The sequence below is a fragment of the Leptonychotes weddellii genome, chromosome 7 (genome assembly GCF_054177405.1).
Source record: "Leptonychotes weddellii isolate Sample4059 chromosome 7, ASM5417740v2, whole genome shotgun sequence".
NCBI lineage: Eukaryota > Metazoa > Chordata > Mammalia > Carnivora > Phocidae > Leptonychotes > Leptonychotes weddellii.
The window spans coordinates 74,710,881-74,731,044 of record NC_138375.1 but is presented as its reverse complement, the minus strand read 5'-3'; the positions used below and the strand labels follow the sequence as shown (position 1 = coordinate 74,731,044).

Genomic DNA, 20,164 nt, shown 5'->3' with positions numbered 1-20,164 from the left:
CAACCATCAGGTAATGGATTTCCAAGCTCTTAGATGGTAGGAAAAGTGCATTTTTCCCCTTCAGATAAGTCCACTACCTCATTAGGATCAACTTGCTGAACATTCACAATGGTAAGCATATTTCTACAAATAATAAGTGGATGCTTTGTTTCAGGAAGAGCAAAATTTACACAAAAATTGGCCAAGTCAGTCCTATTTGTTATCTATCTTGAGATAGACAATTTAAGGAATGGTATAAGTATGCCCCAAAACCTATGAAATTAAATAGTAAATGAATGGTCACATAATTGCAAATTCAAAACAATGATTTCATTCTGGAAATTGATGAAATAATTATCGTTAGTTAATTAATACATCATAGAAATAGTGATATCCAAATCAGGAAGCTTTAAGAGATAAGACTGATTTCAGTGTTTTTTACAGGTCCATTTCTTGGTTTAAAAATTTAGAACAATGTAGATGCTTAGTTTATTTTTATTTATTTATTTTTAAATTTTATTATGTTATATCACCATACATTACATCATTAGTTTTTGCTGTAGTGTTCCATGATTTGTTGTTTGCATATAACACCCAGTGCTCCATTCAGTACGATGCTTAGTTTAGATCCAGAATTATCTCTGGGATGTGCTAAGGAATTTTAACAACAACAACAAAAAACTTGAAAATTAAAAAAAAAAGGACGCCTGGGTAACTCAGTCGTTAAGCGTCTGCCTTCGGCTCAGGTCATGATCCCAGAGTCCTGGGATCGAGTCCCGCATCAGGCTCCCTGCTCAGCGGGAAAGCCTGCTTCTCCCTCTCCCTCTGCCCCTGCTTGGGTTCCCTCTCTCTCTGTGTCTCTCTCTGTCAAAAAAAAAAAAAAAAAATCTCTAAAAAAAAAAAACAAACAAACTTGAATCAGCAACCTGGATGCCAGGAGTTCATACCAAGTAATTGAGTAATTTGCATCTAAAATTTTCAGTAGACTATGCAACAGATTTCACATGTGTTGGACTTGTGTTGATGTTATGATACTGTCTGAGGGAAGCTGATCCTGCCTGAGAGAAGATAATAACATTACTACAAGATGCCAAAGTGATGAAACCTGGAAGTCCCATTGCGTTGGCCAAACTTTGGAAAAGGCAACAATTCAAAAGTTACTTTACCCTTTATTGTTTGTTTTTAATACATCACCCTTCTTTCAAAAAGCAGAAACAGTATAAAAATTGGGTGGTTGGCAATTCTTGTAATATCAAACCTGAAACTTTATATTTATATTATTTACTTTGATGATCCAGTCAGGTGAAGTGAAGAGTTTAGTCATTAAATGGTACGGACCTGGTGGCATGCAGCTCGATATGTATATATCATATATAATAAATGTTATAGGTATACATTATATGTTATAATATATAGTCGAAATAATGTATATAAATAAATATAGACAATAGAATTTCCTCATTTCTTACCTGTGACATCAGCGACCATCAATCCTTCTGCTCTGATTACTTTCACCTGGAGAAATCCCACATCTTTCAGGTTGTGAAATATCCGCAGTGGACTCTGAAAGACCCCAACATCGGTGTTAGAAAAGAAAGGTCCTAGAGGGTCTCAAAGAATGTGTGAGGAAACGCTAAGTTTTATCATTGACCTCAGGATGCTGCTTACGTGGTTCAAAGGGATATTTGTGTTTCTTCAGTGCCGATTACCCTTCCACTATCACTAACGTGCACCAATACACAGGCACGCACATACGAATTGACAGATAATTGTCGCTATATGAGAATTCCGAAAGGATAAAAAATACCACATTTCTTCCCCATAAAAAATTATCAGTGAACAATGGTGAACAGTAAATTACAGAACAGGATATGCCTACTTTCTTCCTTCAATCTCCTTTACCGAAGAACTCCAAAGAATCTGTCATCTATGGGCACCATGGTTTGGAGACTAATGATCGTTAACACTGAGTCTTAGGTTGTTGGTCATGTAACACACTTCAGCCTTTAGGATTAAGAAAGTCAGTATTAATTTTTTTTTTCTTTACTCTTTTCTTCTTGGTGAGTTTTGGAAATTGCATGTGCTAGATGAGGGCTGAATTACTGAAATGCTGCTTTCTAATATTTGGTTCAAAAGATTTGCATAGTTCTATGAAACTTTTAGGAAAAAAATCATATATAACTTCTAAAATAAGCCAAATTGATCACTAAAAATAAATTCAAAGTGATGAATAATTTTTCTTAAGTTTGCAATTTTATTTGCCATTGTAGTGTGTACAGAAGTAGGGAAATTTCAATAGAAGAATCAGATCCAAAGGATAAAACCTATTTAATTTCATAAATTAATAATGGTAGTGTTTTGGGAAGTATAGTACCTGAAGGCATTAAAAGAGAGATACCAATGTAATAATTCAGAACTCTAATTAATGGGCACAAATACTTAAAGAGTAAGTATTGATAGAGAACACTGATATGCATTTGCTTATTTACACTTCCTAGCATTTTTCTTATGAAAAGACCAACATTTCTACTCAGTAAATCAAAGGTACTTCTGCATTATAATCCCTAAAATGCTTTAAGACCAGGGAGCATAACATAACAAAGTTATCAAACTGTTACTAAAGAACATTCCCATCCTTGTATTAAGGATGTGAGAATACTGACAAGCAGGAGCTTACTGAGATATTAACTTTATGAGTCCTGTATGACTAGCCATTGTGTACCCTGAAGCTATGACCTTGGTATATTGGGAGGAGGAAATGCAGATATATGGGTAATCTCAGAGCCTAACTTTTTAGAGTGTTGAGCACAGGATTAGCTCCTATTCTTGTATTGTTTTAAAACAGCTGTTTATCACCCAAAATCTATTGAAACTACCCAGATGACAGTGCTCAGGAAAAACGCACCTCTCTCTCCACTTAAATTCATGTTAAGGGTTTAACAATGGGAACTTCAGACAGCAGTGTTACAATTCAGAGGTGTGTAAGCATGTTGTCTTCCTAATGTAGTAACATCTCAGAGCTTCCTGAGTGTTATAAACCAGGTAACTCTCCTATCCTGATGATAGAGAAGAGTTTTATCAAAAGGTTTCTGTCCTTTAATTTTTGGGAGTAATTCAATCCAAGTTTCACTGTGTCTAAAATAAATCTCATCAGTCCTCGGGGCTGAGAATTGTTTCATACGAGTAACCTCCCTGCACAGACATATAGCTTCTGACGCTTCCGCTCCAATGTTCTGCTTCTCATTTGGAGGGGTAATTACTGTTTGAAGGGTTTCTTTCCTCCAGTCAGCTGACACTCAGGAATTTATTGCCAACTTCAACTGTTTAGGGCAGTGACACAGCGCTTATAATAAGAATTGCAAAAAAAAAAAAAAAAAGCAAAAAACTTAAATATATCAGTTTAAAAATAGACCTTTCGGGGATGCTTCATCAAGAGGTATTCCTGCCTTGTTATTTATGGTTATTTTAGAAGGCCTCAAAACCTGGATGGCTTCTGAAGCCAGAAATTTCCATAGCAGAGGAATCTATGATTTGCTGTGAATCCTTTCAGCCCTCAATAGATGGGAAAAGATTGAAATGCTCTGGAGAGGAGTCCTCTTTATTTTTTTAATGAAAGGCTGTATAATATATTTTCTCTATGGCTGCAGCAGCTGTCAGGGAGAGCATCTCAGTTCAGCTCTATTACGGGAGAGGCAATACCCCATCCTATGGCATCGAGATGCTCTGAGGGGCCAGAGCTGATTGACAGCTTGTCACCGTGACGTCTTATTCCATCTCTGTTATGGAGAAAATTAATGTCACACCACCAGCCTTATGACTCGCTGTCATCCTAGAACCGCTCACCTTTTATCAATGCTCTAAATAACATTTCAAGCCCATCGTCTCATGCTGGACAATCCGGTCAAGGGACATTAAATCTGATGACTGTGAAATGTCATAATAAAAATGGAATGCTAACAACTTCTTCTCTAAACTAGCTTCTCTGGTTTTTAAACTGTGACAAGGGGGAGCAAGGGTTCAGCATACCCATTCTGAAAAGGTCATACAATCGCTCTTGGTCTACTACCCATTACTACCCGCCCCCTAGTGACCTTGCCTCCTTCCTCCCTCCAAAAGAAAAAAAAAAAAAAAAAGAAAGAAAAATGGAATTAGCCATCTTTTCAGAATGAGGTGATCAAATAATGGCCCACACGGTAATGTCTGTTTAACTCGTGGGGCTTCGATGCTTCAAAATGAACAACTGAATGACAGAGATGGAGAGCCTTTTCAGGGGCAACTCACTTTCCTCACTATGGCCAGTGCCAAATCGCATTCTGAAGTGTCCCCTAAAATTTAAAAAATACACATGTTCTCCCAGGAAAACATATAAGTAATTCCCCAAATAACCTCCTCTATATGTTTCTCTGAAACATATGATGTCATATGATGTCCCAGACACGATGCGGCATTCATTCGTCTCCTATCTGTGTAATAAAAAGACACGCCGAAACCATAAAGCGTAGGTCTCTGTCCTTGTCTTACTATGAGCAATTATAACACATGTGCTATAGTGCACACAGGAGCTCCGTAGCAACGACGTCTCTAGAGGGAGATACGGGCCTATGCTTGAAATGCAGGGCTACAAAAACAAAACAAAACATTTAAATACGGTTCACTTTTTAATATGTTGTCGAGCAGCATGTAATCAGAGAATCAGCCAGGGCACCCACATAACAGTTTATATTTTATTCAAATAATAACTAACATTTGAAAGAAGGTGCGGAAACAAAATATTCAAATTCTGAATGGAGATGGCCGATTTAAGGAAGCCCAACCGGCAAAAAGAAAAAAAAAAAAAAGAATCAATAATAGTTGGATTATTCCTAATTACCTAAGCTCCACTATCATTCTAATATATGGGATAGTATCAAATATTAACCCATAAAACACAGTATCATAATACCTAGAATTTTTATATTAATATACCAATTAATTCTTTTAAAATTGTTTTGACTCACAAGGCTCACTCCTGGTAACAGGAGAACATGTTTTCATGGGTACCAAAATGTGAAATAATTCTCATAATTGCAATTACATATTAGAAGATGCCCAACAATAGGTTGGGCTCTTAGGTGGTTTAAAAATATATACTATTAGCCTTGCTAAGTCACCTCTATTAAACTGTTTATGGTAACACCATTGGTAGATGAGTTGTGCAAGCATTAGCAGACAGCTGATTCGGTGGAGATAGCCAGAATAAATTTGCTGAAGCACACATCCTGCTAATCTGTTTGAAGAATATTGTAGAGCATTAGTACCAGCACTTCATGTTATCTGTGCAGCCTGATAAGGTACATCTTTATTAAATTCAGTTATTGGAAGGATGTCATTCAGCAAATAGGAATATTTTAGAATCTAAAAAAAAAAAAAATTAAGCAGTTCTTTGTTAGTCAGAGCTTGGTTTCATGGCTGAATGTCTAGAGGAGCCTTCTAAACACCTGGCAGCATTGTACAATGCAAGCTTTGTAATTTTAAGTGGAAAAGCTTTTTTCCCTGCTTCATGGGTACCGAGGCATTCACTTTTTCTGAGACTCCAATGAGAGAGAATGGTGGAGTAAGAGCTCCCCTCTCTGTTGATTCAAGAAAACTACACAGTGGAAAATGCACAGCGTGAGGATGCTGGGAAAGAGGTAGATTTGGGTGTGAGTATTTTGGTTTGGTGAAATTTGAGAAGGGTGCTTACTGTAGTGACTCACTATTCCGCCCTCTCACTCCACAAATGATCAAAAGGTAAGGAGGCTTCCTTTTAATTATATTTCACATTCAATTAAAATAAGATAAAGGAATGAAGTGAGGCCTTTCTAAGCAGTTGAAATAAAAATTCTTTCTGTGAATATCCTCTCGTTACCAAGCTACTAATTAACGTAGCTGTCATTAATTCCATTTCAAACTTGGAAAGACAAAGAACTCTTAATTGCAATTACAAAGGGTCAAAGAATTAATTTTGAGGTAATGTTCTGTATACTTGACTTTCCTTTATGAGAAGTTGCCTTGCATGATAGTTGTGCTGCACGACAAAATCACTGTGGAGAGGCTCAGAATCTAGAACTTGCTTTGGAAGAGACTCTAGAGAAGAGCAGGTGTGCAGAGCTCAGGGTAACAGCATCTGCATTTACCCAGCTCTTTGTCTCTGCTGACTCAACTGTCACACAGCCCTTCAGATGTACTCCTGTCACTCTAGGTAAATCATTTACCACCTCAACTCGTCACACATGACCCTGAATTAGGAGGGTTACATACGTACATATCTCCTTAAGATTTCCTCCCGTTCTTTCTGGTCCTCCAGGGAACTGACGGAGAGGTCAGAGATGCTGACTGTGGCCGAAGCTGTCAGGGTGACCAGCAGTATCAGGTGACCCTCACCCTCTTCCAGCTGCAACTCCAACTTGTGTGTCTGTTCCCTACTGAGGGCCGACAGGTCCACCTGGCACCTGGAAACAAATGTTGTGAATTAGCAAGTGCCCTTCTTCTCTCCTCTCCTCTCCACACCTCTCCTCTCCTCTCCTTCCTTCCTTCCTTTTTTGTCACATCAAACATGAAAGTGCAGGCTGCTCAGAGCTATGTGAAAAATAAATCAATAGAAATTCTGTTTGAGCTACTGGAAGACTGTATCTTTCATTCAGCACACTTTCTTCACAAAATTTAGACCCTGACTATTTTTAGTGTCTAGTTTCTTATTTCTGTAAGATACAAAAAACATGTTTATCTGATTCTATTACTATCCACTGTCACTGTATTCATAAATTGGGAGGGACTTTCAATCCCTGGATGGCCTAGTTTAGTGCGCTTTGCCTACAGAAAGATTAACATGAGCTGTCTGGAGAGGCAAACCACCGAGAATCTGAGTTCTTGTGTAGGTTTTAAAACAATGGGAGTTCTTCATCCATAAATGTTATTAAGCAATGAATAAAATATGTACTTTGATGATGCCGTAAGTTTTACACTTTTAAAACCGTGCTAATTTATTCATAGAACACCACACATAAATCTAAATAAAAACAAATCCTCCAAAAAATTATAGCTCAAGGGTTATGTACCAGCGTTTTACTAAGAGAGGCTTCATAACATGGCAGCCCATGCTTGATGAGCTCTTCTCTCAGAGTTAAACACCTTGCAAACTCTTTTCATAAAAATGTCAGTTGATTTGGAAGAGAAAGATACTGAGGTGATCACAAAGCCAATAAACTGAGAGAAAGGGGGTAGAAATGAACAAAAGGCATTTAAAACAGGAAATAGCCAATTATAAGCATAAATGTGGTAACATATCATAAACGGGAGTCAGCTATCAGGGACTGATTAAATTTTTGCTCTTTCTTGTTCTTTACTCCACTTACTGTCTATTGCTTGGCTTTTAAATTAAATTTCTATGAATAGGGCCTCAATGCTTATTGTTGAGTTCAAACATCTCTTTAGTATGAGTAAATTTAGAAATTGAACCAAAGTCTGCATTTTCTTTTTATTTGTGCCTATCAAAAATGACAAGAGAGATAGCTGGGACTGAAACAACTGAGAAGGAGTACAGATGCAAGAAATGAAAAGAAAAAGCAACATCCTGGTCAGGGACAGAAAGTCCATGTGTGTGTGTTGATGCTAACTGTTGAAAGAGAGCAGGAAATCAGAGTCTGTACCAAGTCTGGAAAACATCTTCCTAAAGTGAGAACGTATATCAAATAACTTCATTGTTTCTGTGTCAACATGCATTTCAAAATACTTTCACTCAGTCTCCTGAAACTCTGAAAGCTGAAGAAATATACCAAATCTGTATCTAATATCCTGATTTTATTCGGAATTAAGTTCTTATTGATAACACTTGGACCAAATTGAGAAGAAAGATGCGATGGTGACAAACCACCAATCAAATGCATTCTCTAAGAAAAAGGAAAAACGTCAATATGATTTTCTACAGATCTTTCCAGCAACTGGCAGAGTGTCTCGCCTGTAGTTTGGTGAATGTGAATGAATCTTTGGATTAGATTGGGAGTATGATACTCGAGAATCAAACATGGGTTACAATTCGCACTGTACTTTTGGTTGGATAAAGTTGGGAACAAGAAAGGTCCTTCACTCATTTGGATCCTGCATTTCTCAATCCTGTCCTTGCCTTACTCTTTTATATGACACTGCACCACTCTTAAAATACATTGAAGCCTTCTGGAAGGTTTCCTTCTATGGCTATTACCATTTTACACAGGTCATATGGATGCTGGCTTACTCTTCATTTATCTTAGAGTCATTGTGTTTGATGCTCTAGAGTTGGGGAAGGTGCTCTAAAGATGATTTAGTCCAAGAGTTGCAAACTGGCAACTTACAGATCACATCAGGTCTATGGATGGGTTGTTTGTCCTTCTAGTGCTAATAGAAGTTTTGAATTAAAAACATTGTAAGACAGAGTAAATGTCCTCTGACTTAATTACTGTCCCTAATACTGTCTGTTATTTACACTATTTCACCTAATTCTGTATCTGGTTCAAATAAGCATAGGTATTTGTGATCCTCATAATCTCCTTAATTTAACAATAAGAAAACTGAAGACCAGAGAAGTGATCTGACTTAATGGAGATATACAGTTTAGTTGTTAGCAGAGCTAGGACCTGAACTTGGAACAATGGAATCCAAGATATAGTCTTTTTCCTGGGCTACTCTTCACTAAGTAACTGTGTACCCCCACGACAAAGTGTGTCTATTTGCAGTGGTTCTTAAACTGGGTGAAATCTGGACTTGTTTCTAACAGAAAAAATTATCTCAATTTTCAAGCATGGAATTATGTTATTTTTGTACTTTTAAAATACATATAAGCTATGGAAGAAGACTGTAAGTTATTGTTCTTATAAGAAGATAAACTCAGAAAGATACACAAATTGAATTTTAAAAACTATGAATCTAATAAAATTTAACATTGTACATTTATAGGGAGGATTATGCTTTTCTGCTGCAACTAGTTTCAAAATGGGTATTCTTGCAGAAATAGTTTCAGATCCTGTCCTATCTTTAATGTTTCAGAATTTTGACTTTAACAATTCCAATGTAGAAAATGCCTATTTATGTAAATGAATTAGAAGAGAGTATTAATGACTCCAAGGTTCTTTTTGCTAGTTTGGGTTATCCAACTCTCCTATTCATCTAAAAACTCTGCTCAGGAGTAATCCTCAGATGCCATTTTCAATGAAATGTCACCTGATAATTGAGCAAAATTGTCTTGTTAACTTGAGAATAAAGTTAGCATCATAGCATCACTGATATCTGCATTAAATTTGTATTAAATTATTGCTGGAATTTGGTGGGAAAAAAAAGCCTTTGCTACTCCTTGGTTGCTGTTGAATAAACAGGTACAAAGATGGAACTCCTGCAGAAGAGTCCATTGCAAAGTGAACCCAGTACTTATCCCTATAGGTCAGTGCCATGGTTTGAATGTTTGTCTTCAAGATTCATATGTTGAAACCTATTGGTCAATGTGATGACATTAGGAGGTGGGGCCTTTGGGAGGTGATTAGGTCATGAGGGTGGAGCCTTCATGAATAAGATTCGTGCCCTCATAAAAGAGGCCCCAGAGAGGCCCTCACCCCTTTTGCCATATAAGGACACAGAGAAAACACAGTTGTCTATGAACCAGGGAACCAGACACAGAATCTGCTGGTGTCCTGATCTTGGACTTACCAGTGTCTAGAATTGTGAGAAATAAATTTCTGTTGTTTACACCCCCTAGTCTGTGGTGATCTGCTATAGCAGCCCAACAGGCAGATTCGCCTGTACTGAGCTCACCTAAAGAAAGAAACGGCTCACGACAGTTTGGATATAGAAGTCCTCGGTGGTCATCTGGATGGTCAGAATAGGCATAAATTAATAGTTTCAATTTGTTATCAAAATGAAAATGCAAAATTTAAAAAGTACTGAAGCAAATTCATTAGGTACATACACAGATATGTATACAGGATGAAGAGCTCAGGATTGGGAGTCAGATTCCCTTGGTTTCAGCCCTCCATCTGTCACTAATTAGTTGTATGACCTTTTCCAAGACAACTTACCCTCTTGAATTCCAGTTTTCGCATCTGTGATATGAGGTAATTGAACTAGATGAACGTACAAATTCCTGAAAACCCCAAATTTCACACTTTGCTACAACTCTGTCCATGTTTACACTTGTCTACATCTTCCTTTCTTTGCAATTCCACAAACCAAACAACTAAGAGAACGAATTCATCTTATAGGCAATGAAGTATTATTCCTCAAATGTATTACCCAAAGAACAGCTCCTCTGACATCTGTTTCATATTGATGTTCCACATGTAGGTTTGAAAACTTGTTGGATACATCTATCATCCCCTTAGATTCTCCTAGAGCCATGACCTCCTGGGTCCTCTGCTACCTGCTTTGCCACAGCTGTGACTTTGGCTCTGCCTTCCCAAGGCACTGCTTTTCATCCCACCACCATGACCAATTAACTGTGCTTGGGTCCTCATGGGGCTTCCACCTGGGACTGGCTCAATGTTTACTTGCCAAAATAAGCTGGGCTCTCCCCTTGGCTGCCACTGTGCATCGAGGCCCAATGGCCACATGCCCCAAGTTTCTGGCTTCTAAGACTGCTTCTACACTTGGATGAAAAGTCACATTGTGGGTTGTGGGGTCTGACTCCTTGGTCACCTGTCAAAGAAACCAGATGAAACAATGCAGAAGTTGTCTACTCATGGGGTGAACTGAGATTGGTGGAATAGGAGATGGGAAGGTAATTCCGCACACCTCCTTCCCTCTCACAGAGTGCTTCAAAGTATGATTCTCCATATTGCCTGCCCACAAGTGGCCAAGTGGGTACACAGCAACCAGCCATGTCTCTGAAACACAGGAAACAGGAGCCCTCCCGGTAACATACTGCCTTGCATTGCCTCCCAGTCTTCCCTGCTTTATGTTCTTTCTCTCTCCCCTTCAGTGCTTGGGATTGTACCTCCCCATGAAGTATCAGCACTTAATCATTGCCTCAGGCTCTGCTCTTAGGGAATCTGGCAAAGGCAAAAACCATTGATACAATTCAATCCCCTCAGTTACAGATGTCTACAACACAAACCTGACCATGCTCCCCCCTCGGTTCCCACCACCCATGGAACCTCCTTGGCAAGACAAGGCCCTTCCTGACCTACCATCAGCTTGTATGTCACTTGCTGACTCACACTGACTACTCAAGTCATTCCAGACAGCTTGTGATTCTCCCACCATCCATGCTAGGGCTTAGACCTGTTTCTTTGTGTTTGGACAAGGCAACCGCTCTGCCTGAGATGATGCGTCTATCTTTGCTTGCCAAATTTTTACTAATGCTTGATGAAATAACCTGCAGTTGTCTTTCTCTGCCAGTATCCTGAGACACCTCAATGGCAGGCACCTAGCATAGCACCGGGAATGTAGTTGGTGCTCTACAGTATTGAAGTACTTATGGACAATATAGAAATCAAGAGAGACCAACAATTTACCCATGCTGACAGCCACAGAGCCAGGGCTAGCATGTAATGTGCTCCTTCTACCGCCCTATATTGTCTTCCTAGAAAGTGGTTTGATTTCTTCTCAACACTTGTTTCACTCACTCTTTAACTCATTTATGCATTAGTTATTTTTTAAGTGCCTTATGTGGCAGGACTCTGTTAGATTTGGGGGATTCAGTCATTGCTAAGCCTTCTAGTTCCTCATTTCTTTTTTTCCCCAGAACTACCACAGACTCAGCATGTTGTTTTGAACAAAGTTCAAATGGCTTCAGAGCTCATGGCCAGAGGTTTAGAACACTGAAGTTTTAATAAAGCTTATTCATTAGCATTCTGATATTAATGCAAGTCACTTAAAGCTTTTGTACATCAGCTTTCCTCATTTATCAAATGGAAATTAAAAAAAATACCTTCTCTTGGGGTGCCGGGGTGACTCAGTTGATTAAGTGTCTGACTCTTGGTTTCAGCTCAGGGGCGTGAGATCCAGCCTCATGTCAGGCTCTGCACTCAGCACAGAGTCTGCTCAAGATTCTCTTTCCTTTCCCTCCCCCCTTCCCTTCACCCCACTCTCTCTCTCTTAAATAAATAAATAAATAAATAAATAAATAAATAAATAAAATCTTTTTAAAAAATGCCTTCTCTTTGCATAGAGTTGTAAGAACACAGGCATAATAGATGAGAAAGTACTTTGAAAAGTTGAAAGTACTAAATATAATGTGTGATTTTGTTATCACATACGCCTTGGTTCAGTACTGGAAAATTTAAAAATTTACTCTCCCTGCTGAACCCAACTCATCAGTCAGTCAATCAATCAGTAAGTCAGTCAGAGAAAGACAACCATCATATGGTTTCACTCATATATGGAATATAAGAAACAGGGCAGAAGATCATAGGGGAAGGGAAGGAAAACTGAATGGGAAATCATCAGAGAGGGAGAAAAACCATAACAGACTTAACTCTAGGAAACAAACTGAGGGTTGCTGGAGGGGAGGTGGGTAGGGGGGGATGGGGTAACTGGCTGATGGGCATTAAGGAGGGCATGTGATGTGATGAGCACTGGGTGTTATACGCAACTGATGAATTATTGAACACTACATCTGAAACTAATGATACAGTATATGTTGGCTAATTGGATTTAAATAAAAAATCAATCAATAGAAGAATCAAAACAGATTCAAAACTGAAGATTTCAGAGCTACTTTCTCTCATTCCACAAATGGGGAAATTGAGACTCAGAGAAATTAAATGATGGCAAGAACTGGAATGTTCCTGACTTCTATACAAAAGCTTCAAGTTCTTTGCACTTTCTAAAAACTGTATGCATTTATTTAGCCACATGAAAGAAATATGTCACATTTGGTGACATTTCTCCCTAAGAGTTAAAGAGTAAAATTTCAGTGTTCTTACCACCTTCTTTCTCCTTTACCTTTCTATCTGCCATTTCTGAACCAGTGACCAAAGATATTCCTCCCAGATGGAATAGTCTTGTGCTTAGCACCTGGATATATACATGTACATACATGTGAGTACACTGGGGTGCAGGAAGTAAATGCTAGGACTACTTGGATTTTTTTTTTTTTTTGTAATTTAAAAATAGGACAGGAATCAAGCTTTACAAATATTTGGTATATGCATTAACACAGGTGGCCCATGCACCAGGTATGTCACTTCTGGCCTGCAAGTATTTTAGAAAAGAGTAGGAGCCGCTTAACATAGAGGGGTTGGCAGCGGCCCCCTTACTTGCTGACTTGCTTTCACTGAATTGCAGTTCATATATGCCTTGTTAAGTGGATTTACGGATTATATAATCCAGTTTTAACTGAACTAATCCTCACAAAATGGACAATTGGCTTTAAAAGATCCCAGTAAAGAAACTGTGGATGGAAGATAATGCTAATTGAACAAGCACAAGTGAGCAGAATGATAAACAAGAATATGCAGAAGCACCACTTCTCCTAGCTGAGCTCCGAGTCAGCCACGTTCTGATTTACGAACCAATGATAGTATAATCAGATCTTGCAAGAATTCAGCCAAAACAATGCCAAAGTATCAAGAATAATATTTGCAATAGAAATTTACATCTATGTTAACGAGAAACTTGTAAGTGTGTGCTATGCCTTGAAGTTAGCTAATGATATTATGAAGCCATCATGATTAGCAAGACATTTGAAAACAAAGCCTTCGGAACAGGAAGACAAACCTCTACAGGATTTCTTGGGCGGGGGGTAATTAAAAAAAAACACACACATATTTTATGTAATTTTGACCTAATTTAACAATAAAATTATGAAGCTTTTTGAGATTTCATAATATATGAGAACTTATTTACATTAGTAAAACTCATGATACATAATATATTATAAAATTTTATATTGTAAATCAATATAATATGTGATTCTTTAGAATCTCTGCATTTTAAAAATTTCAATACATAGCCACTGAAGAGTTTTCAAGTTTCACAGTTATGCAGTTTTTTTTGGTTTTTGGGTTTTTTTTATTATGTTATGTTAATCACCATACATTACATCATTAGTTTTTGATGTAGTGTTCCATGATTCATTGCTTGTGCATAACACCCAGTGCTCCATGCAGTACGTGCCCTCCTTAATACCCATCACCAGGCTAACCCATCCCCCAACCCCCCTCCCCTCTAGAACGCTCAGTTTGTTTCTCAGAGTCCAAAGTCTCTCATGGTTCGTCTCTCCCTCTGATTTCCACTGATATGAGGAATTCTTAATCTCAGGAAACAAACTGAGGGTTGCTGGAGTGGAGGGGGGTGGGAGGGATGGGGTGGCTGGGTGATAGATATTTGGGAGGGTATGTGCTATGGTGAGCACTGTGAATTGTGTAAGACTGATGAGTCACAGACCTGTACCTCTGAAACAAATAATACATTATATGTTAAAAAAGAAGAAGTTATGCAGTTTTTACGCCATCTCTGACATTACAAAATGCTAACACTGTTCTTGACTTTCTGTTGTCAGAAGTTGTCAGTGTTTAACTATCTTTGGGAAGTTTGCTTTATCAGAGCATACTTCCACAAACTTGTGAAATTCTTCATTCACTGACTTGAAGGTAAACCGTTTAATATACACACGGTGGTGCATGAAAACTGTCCTTGGAAACTTTGCCCACTGTGTAAGAAACACTGCACTGAGTATAAACTTTTGCAAGAAATCTTCAGAAGAAAAGAATAGTAACCCATGAAAGAAAATAGATTGAAATCTTAATATATTTGGTTTAGGCTGATTTTATGAAAAACCAAGACAAGAATCAATGACACATTCCATTCTCTCCTTAAATATTGTCTATCTCCCTAATGAAATATTTCACTCAAGCCTTAGTAAAGAAAAAGGGTGAAATGTAATGATTTCATGAAAAAAACTCTCTTTAGTTTAGAATTTTCTGACTAGCTGTCTTTGTCCTTTCAAATTACTAATGCAAGAAGATTGTTTCCATTCTATGTAGGAAGTAAAAGAGTCATTGGCGAATTGGTATCACAAATAAGAAACATTGCAAGTCAGAATCTACAGAGTGTCAAATGCAATGACCTTCAACCTACAGAGAACATTAATTTGGTTAATATCCAAAGTCAAAGGCTGTTTTCCCCATTTGCCACACTATACTTAACACATCCCACATTCTCCTTCCTTCTGCCTTAAATACAGAGCCACAGATTTATTTTATATGGTTGTAGAATTTGGAAGCATTTGTTCTTTATCCAGAACTTGCCCATTTGGAATATATTTTTCTTATCAAACATCATTAATAAAAATTTTGTCGAACTAGAGCTCTCTAGCGAAGCTTACATCTGTAGCACTCTGCTCTCATGGGCAGTTCCAGACCTTATAACAATGCAACAAATAAAGTCAGTAGCAATTCACCAACCTAAAATATATGTACCCCAAATCAATGCCACTTTAAAGATAAACAAGCATTTTGCACAGTAATAAATAACGTTATAAATCTTGCTATATTGGATTGCAAATAACTCCAACTGAATAAGATTGCTTGACACGGGATTTACTTACTCTGCACGTTCATAAAAACAACTTGTTCTCTGACAGCACTCATTCTTGACAATTTACTGTGGCTGTCAGCAGCCAATTTGTTCAGATTACTGCTCTGCATAAAAGTGTAACCATCATGAGGATTTATTAGCTGATTATCGTAAAGGTGGCAGTCCGTCTTGCCTGCCAAAATACAGGTGATCACAAAGTTAAATAATTACATGCAGATTAACATTATTTCACCTTCACTTGATCGTTGTAGCTCAGCGACCGGTAAAATTTGTTGTTCCAACTTGCGCTATTGTGTATACCACCTAAGTTGGTTTACTGACTACTTGGCATTTTATTGAGCACTTAATGGCTTCAGACCATTTTGAATATAAGACCAAAGTGAAAGGAGTGTGGACTTTAAGAGTCAGGAATTCTGGATTTGAATCTCAGATCAATCACCCCAGATTCATACTAGCTGAGCAACCTCTACATCTCCTTCCACCTCACTTTTTGCATCTGCGAAACGGGCATAATATCAACCACTCTGCTTATCCCCTAATTTTGAGCTAACCTAATAGTGCCCTATTCATTGTAGGGCATTGATATTATTGTTTCTTTCTACTCATGGTAAATTTATTTTTGTTAAAATTTACCAACCAGATGGCATTAACTCCCTGGATAGTATAATGATGAAGAAGTTATAAGCATCCTGGTAAATGAATAGGCTACTTTAAAAAATGCAACAATTCAGTATTTTTTAAGTATAAGTATTACTCAGACACTTTTACACTCTCCCTCATTAATTCTCCCTTTTTGAGTTATGTACAAATACACTGAAATTTTGTACCTACCACTAAGTCATGTTGTTCTAATTGCCTTTTCATTAACAGCCACTGTCAAATTATGTATTTACAGTTGACCTTTGAACAATATGGGGGCTGGAGACACCAACCCCCTGAACAATTGAACTTCTGTGTATAAGTTTTGACTCCCCCCAAATTTAACTACTATTAGCCTACTGTTGACCAGAAGCCGTACTGATAACATGAAAAGATGATTAGCACATATTTTGTATGTTATATGTATTATATGTCATATTCTTACAATAAAGAAGGCCAGAGAAAGGAAAATGTCATTAAGGAAATCAAAAGGAAGATAAAAGTGCTGTATTTATTGGAAAAAATCTGTGTATAACTGGATGTGTGCAGTTCAAGCTCATGTTGATCAAGGGTGAACTGTATTTAGAGAAGGAAGAGCCATAATTTCCAGTATTAAATCAAACTTGAGGTATTTCAATTATAAAATATTTTTTAAATATTTATAAAACACCTCTTGTATGCCATATACTTTTCTAGGCATTGGGGATGCAACAGTAAACAAAAACACTCAAAAATCTCCGCCCTCATGAAGATTACATTCTAGTGGTGGGAAACAAATGATAAATAAATTGATGGTCACAGGTGACCTTGATAAGAACAGTTTTGGTGGATTGTTGGGGGGCATAAGCCTGATTGCATGGGTTCAAGTGGGAATGGCAGGGGTAACGTTCAGTGTTAAATATTTTTCACTGTATCGGCACTCCAAATTTGCAAGTGGCCCTTTTATTCATAGCCAGTCTTGTCTTTATCATGATCAAAAAAAAGCCTATTATTGAGCATACATTTACAAAACACAGTTTCAAAAATCATTATATTTGACCAAAACTGGAAAATAAAGTGGGACAATAACAAAATCTAACACAATAAACTAGTCTATGTAGATAATCCAATCCATATAAGCATTCTCAAGTTTAGGATTGAATTTAGAGTGTACCCTTAAGAGTGTACCCTTAAAAAAAGTTATTAGCCGTTGAAAGGACAGTGTTATCCTTCATGGCCAACTTTAAATTTACTCACCAACCACCAGCCAACTCCCAGAATAGTTTCTAATTTTTAAGTTAATACAGACATATCTTAATTATTCTTGTCAAAAAAATGAAATAATTAGGTGATGTGTTAGAGGTGCTAATTAGAGCTACAAGGATAATCATGTTACAATGTATAAATGTTTCAAATCAACTATCATACACCTTAAATTTACATTAGTTACATATAAAAATATTTCTAAATAAATAAGTAAATAAATAATAAAAAGTTAATAGGACATAAAATGTTGCAATGATAGCTTGCAAAACAAGGCAGAACAGGATGAATTTTACTCTTGTTACTTTACTCCTAGAACTCTCACTTAATGGAAGGTAAGTCAGTTCTCATCTAAACTACCCTAGGAACCAAGGAATTCTATTACAATCTGCATTAGTTCCACCATTACCAAACAACCTTGACATAAACACAGTGACTTTACTCTGCCTACCACTTAGATATAATAATATCTTGCTTTTCAGTCGCAGGATGTGTTGAAAGTACAATTTAACATATTATGCTAATCGAAGTAAGTCAATCAGAGAAAGACAATTATATATCTCCCTCATACGTGGACTTTAAGAGACAACAGAGGATCATAGGGGAAGGGAGGGAAAAATAAAACAAGATGAAATCAGAGAGGGAGACAAACCATAAGAGACTCTTAATCATAGGAAACAAACTGAGGGTTGCCGGAGGGGAGGGCGGTGGGGAATGGGGTAATTGGGTGATGGACATTAAGGAGGGCACGTGATGTAATGAACACTGGGTGTTACATAAGATTCATGAATCACCGAACTCTACCTCTGAAACTAATAATATACTATATGTTAATTAATTGAATATAAATAGAAAAATAAAGTACAACTTAATAAACATAAAGTTAGGAACCTAGAATTTCTGGTGCTATCTAGACACTGAATAGATCTGAAATGATGATTTACTATAGTCATTTCCTTTTTTCTGCAATGGGCATCTTGGTTAAATTGGCAGAGTGAGTGTACAAAAATGTTTTACTGAACATTTGTGATTACTTCAAAATTGGACAATAACTCCCTTTATTGTGTAAAGGGCTTTAACTGATACTCAGAAGCTGTTCTAGGAGTCATCTTGTCTACACCTGTACTCTGGTGTACTCTAAAATTTTTTGGCTCAGATTGCTTTTATAGACTATTATGTTTGGCATATGACCAAAGCTAGCTGGGTTCTCCTGTGTAATAACTGTGAATATAAACAACTCATCTAACAATCCAGGCAAAGCCCAAGCCAGACACTATACATAGGCAGTAACACCTCCAAGAGCTAGAAAAAATGAAAAGCGAGAATACACATCCAACTAGATTACTAGTTTATTATAAGAGGAGATAATTCAGAAACAGTCAGATGTGAGATACCCAGGCAAGGCATGGGGATACGCCCAGAGCTTCCATGGCCCCTCCGGTGCACCACTCGCCCAGCCCCCCCACATGCTCACCAACCACAAAGCTCCAAAAATGGTTTTCTTCTCTCCCAAATTTCAGAAGACCTCCTTAGCTCCCCCAGTTATCTAGAACAATCTATTTTCTTCAGATCAGCCAACTGTCACTGCTCTCTCAAAATTTGCCAAATTATGGACAACCCCATAGAAACAAGGTGAGAAGAGATAAACAGGTGCACCTCTCTGCCAACCATTTCTGTAATATAGTTAGCCATGGCCTTGGAGAATTCATAATATTATCAAGTGAGGAAAAGGGAAAGGTCAGTACCAGATGGGCTGAGAAACTGTCATAATTTCCAAATTTGGAAATTATTTTCAAAGTAAGAAAAAATACATAAAAGGATTATCTGTTATTATGGGAAAAAAATAGAAAAAGGGATAAGATATACTTCATGTGATATGGACCCAGAAGTACAGGAAGACGGTACATGGTAGCAATTATTTCCTTATCTTACTAACATAAGAAAGTATGAATATAGAGTAATGAGACTGAGGTAGCAAGTTACACATGACAGTCATTCTTATCTTATGGTAACCAAATACGGCTAATGTTGCTCTAAATTATGAAAATGAATTAGTTATTTAAGGAACAGCTAGACAGCACATGCTTAAATGAGCTCATAGCATGTTGAGGGAGATAGAAACATAGACATATAACCATAATGAAATGTAGTCAGTGTATTAACAGATGTATACTTAAGCTACTTTAACTGGTGATATATCCCAAGAGAACTTGAAGAAAACTCTGAAAATAATGTTTTACTAAAAGGAAAAAATACACAATGAAGGCCTGTCCTTTTAAAAGGATTGAAATGTAACACAGTATTAGGTTACAATAGTTTTTTTCCATTTCATTTTATAAGTAAAACATTACAGGTTAAATGAAGCTAATCTTTAACCTCTCACTTTATAATCCCATAAAGAAAACCATTGTTTAAAACCATATTTCATTAAGATAAAAAGCTTTTGCACAGCAAAGCAAACAGTTAACAAAACCAAAAGACAACCGACAGAATGGGAGAAGATATTTGCAAATGACATATCAGATAAAGGGCTAGTATCCAAAATCTATAAAGAACTTACCCAAACTCAACACCCAAAGAACAACTAATCCAATCAGGAAATGCGCAGAAGATAGGAAAAGACATTTCTGCAAAGAAGACATCCAAATGGCCAACAGACACATGAAAAAGTGCTCAACATCGCTCGGCATCAGGGAAATCCAAATCAAAACCTCAATGAGATACCACCTCACACCAGTCAGAATGGCTAAAATTTACAAGTCAGGAAACGACAGATGTTGGC

General features: G+C 37.4%; 1 protein-coding gene across 16 annotated transcripts in view; it reads right to left on the bottom strand.

Annotated features, from left to right (window-relative positions):
* The window catches only part of MCTP1 (multiple C2 and transmembrane domain containing 1), a 494,794-nt gene that overhangs the window by 166,324 nt on the left and 308,306 nt on the right, over positions 1 to 20,164 (bottom strand). For all 16 annotated transcript variants that reach the window (XM_081826561.1, XM_081826545.1, XM_081826553.1 and 13 more), the window contains 2 exons: positions 6,263 to 6,449; positions 1,449 to 1,542 (listed from right to left, as the gene is read on the bottom strand). In XM_081826561.1, coding sequence (XP_081682687.1) covers positions 1,449 to 1,542; positions 6,263 to 6,449 — 281 coding nt within the window. The remainder of the gene's footprint in view (positions 1 to 1,448; positions 1,543 to 6,262; positions 6,450 to 20,164) is intronic.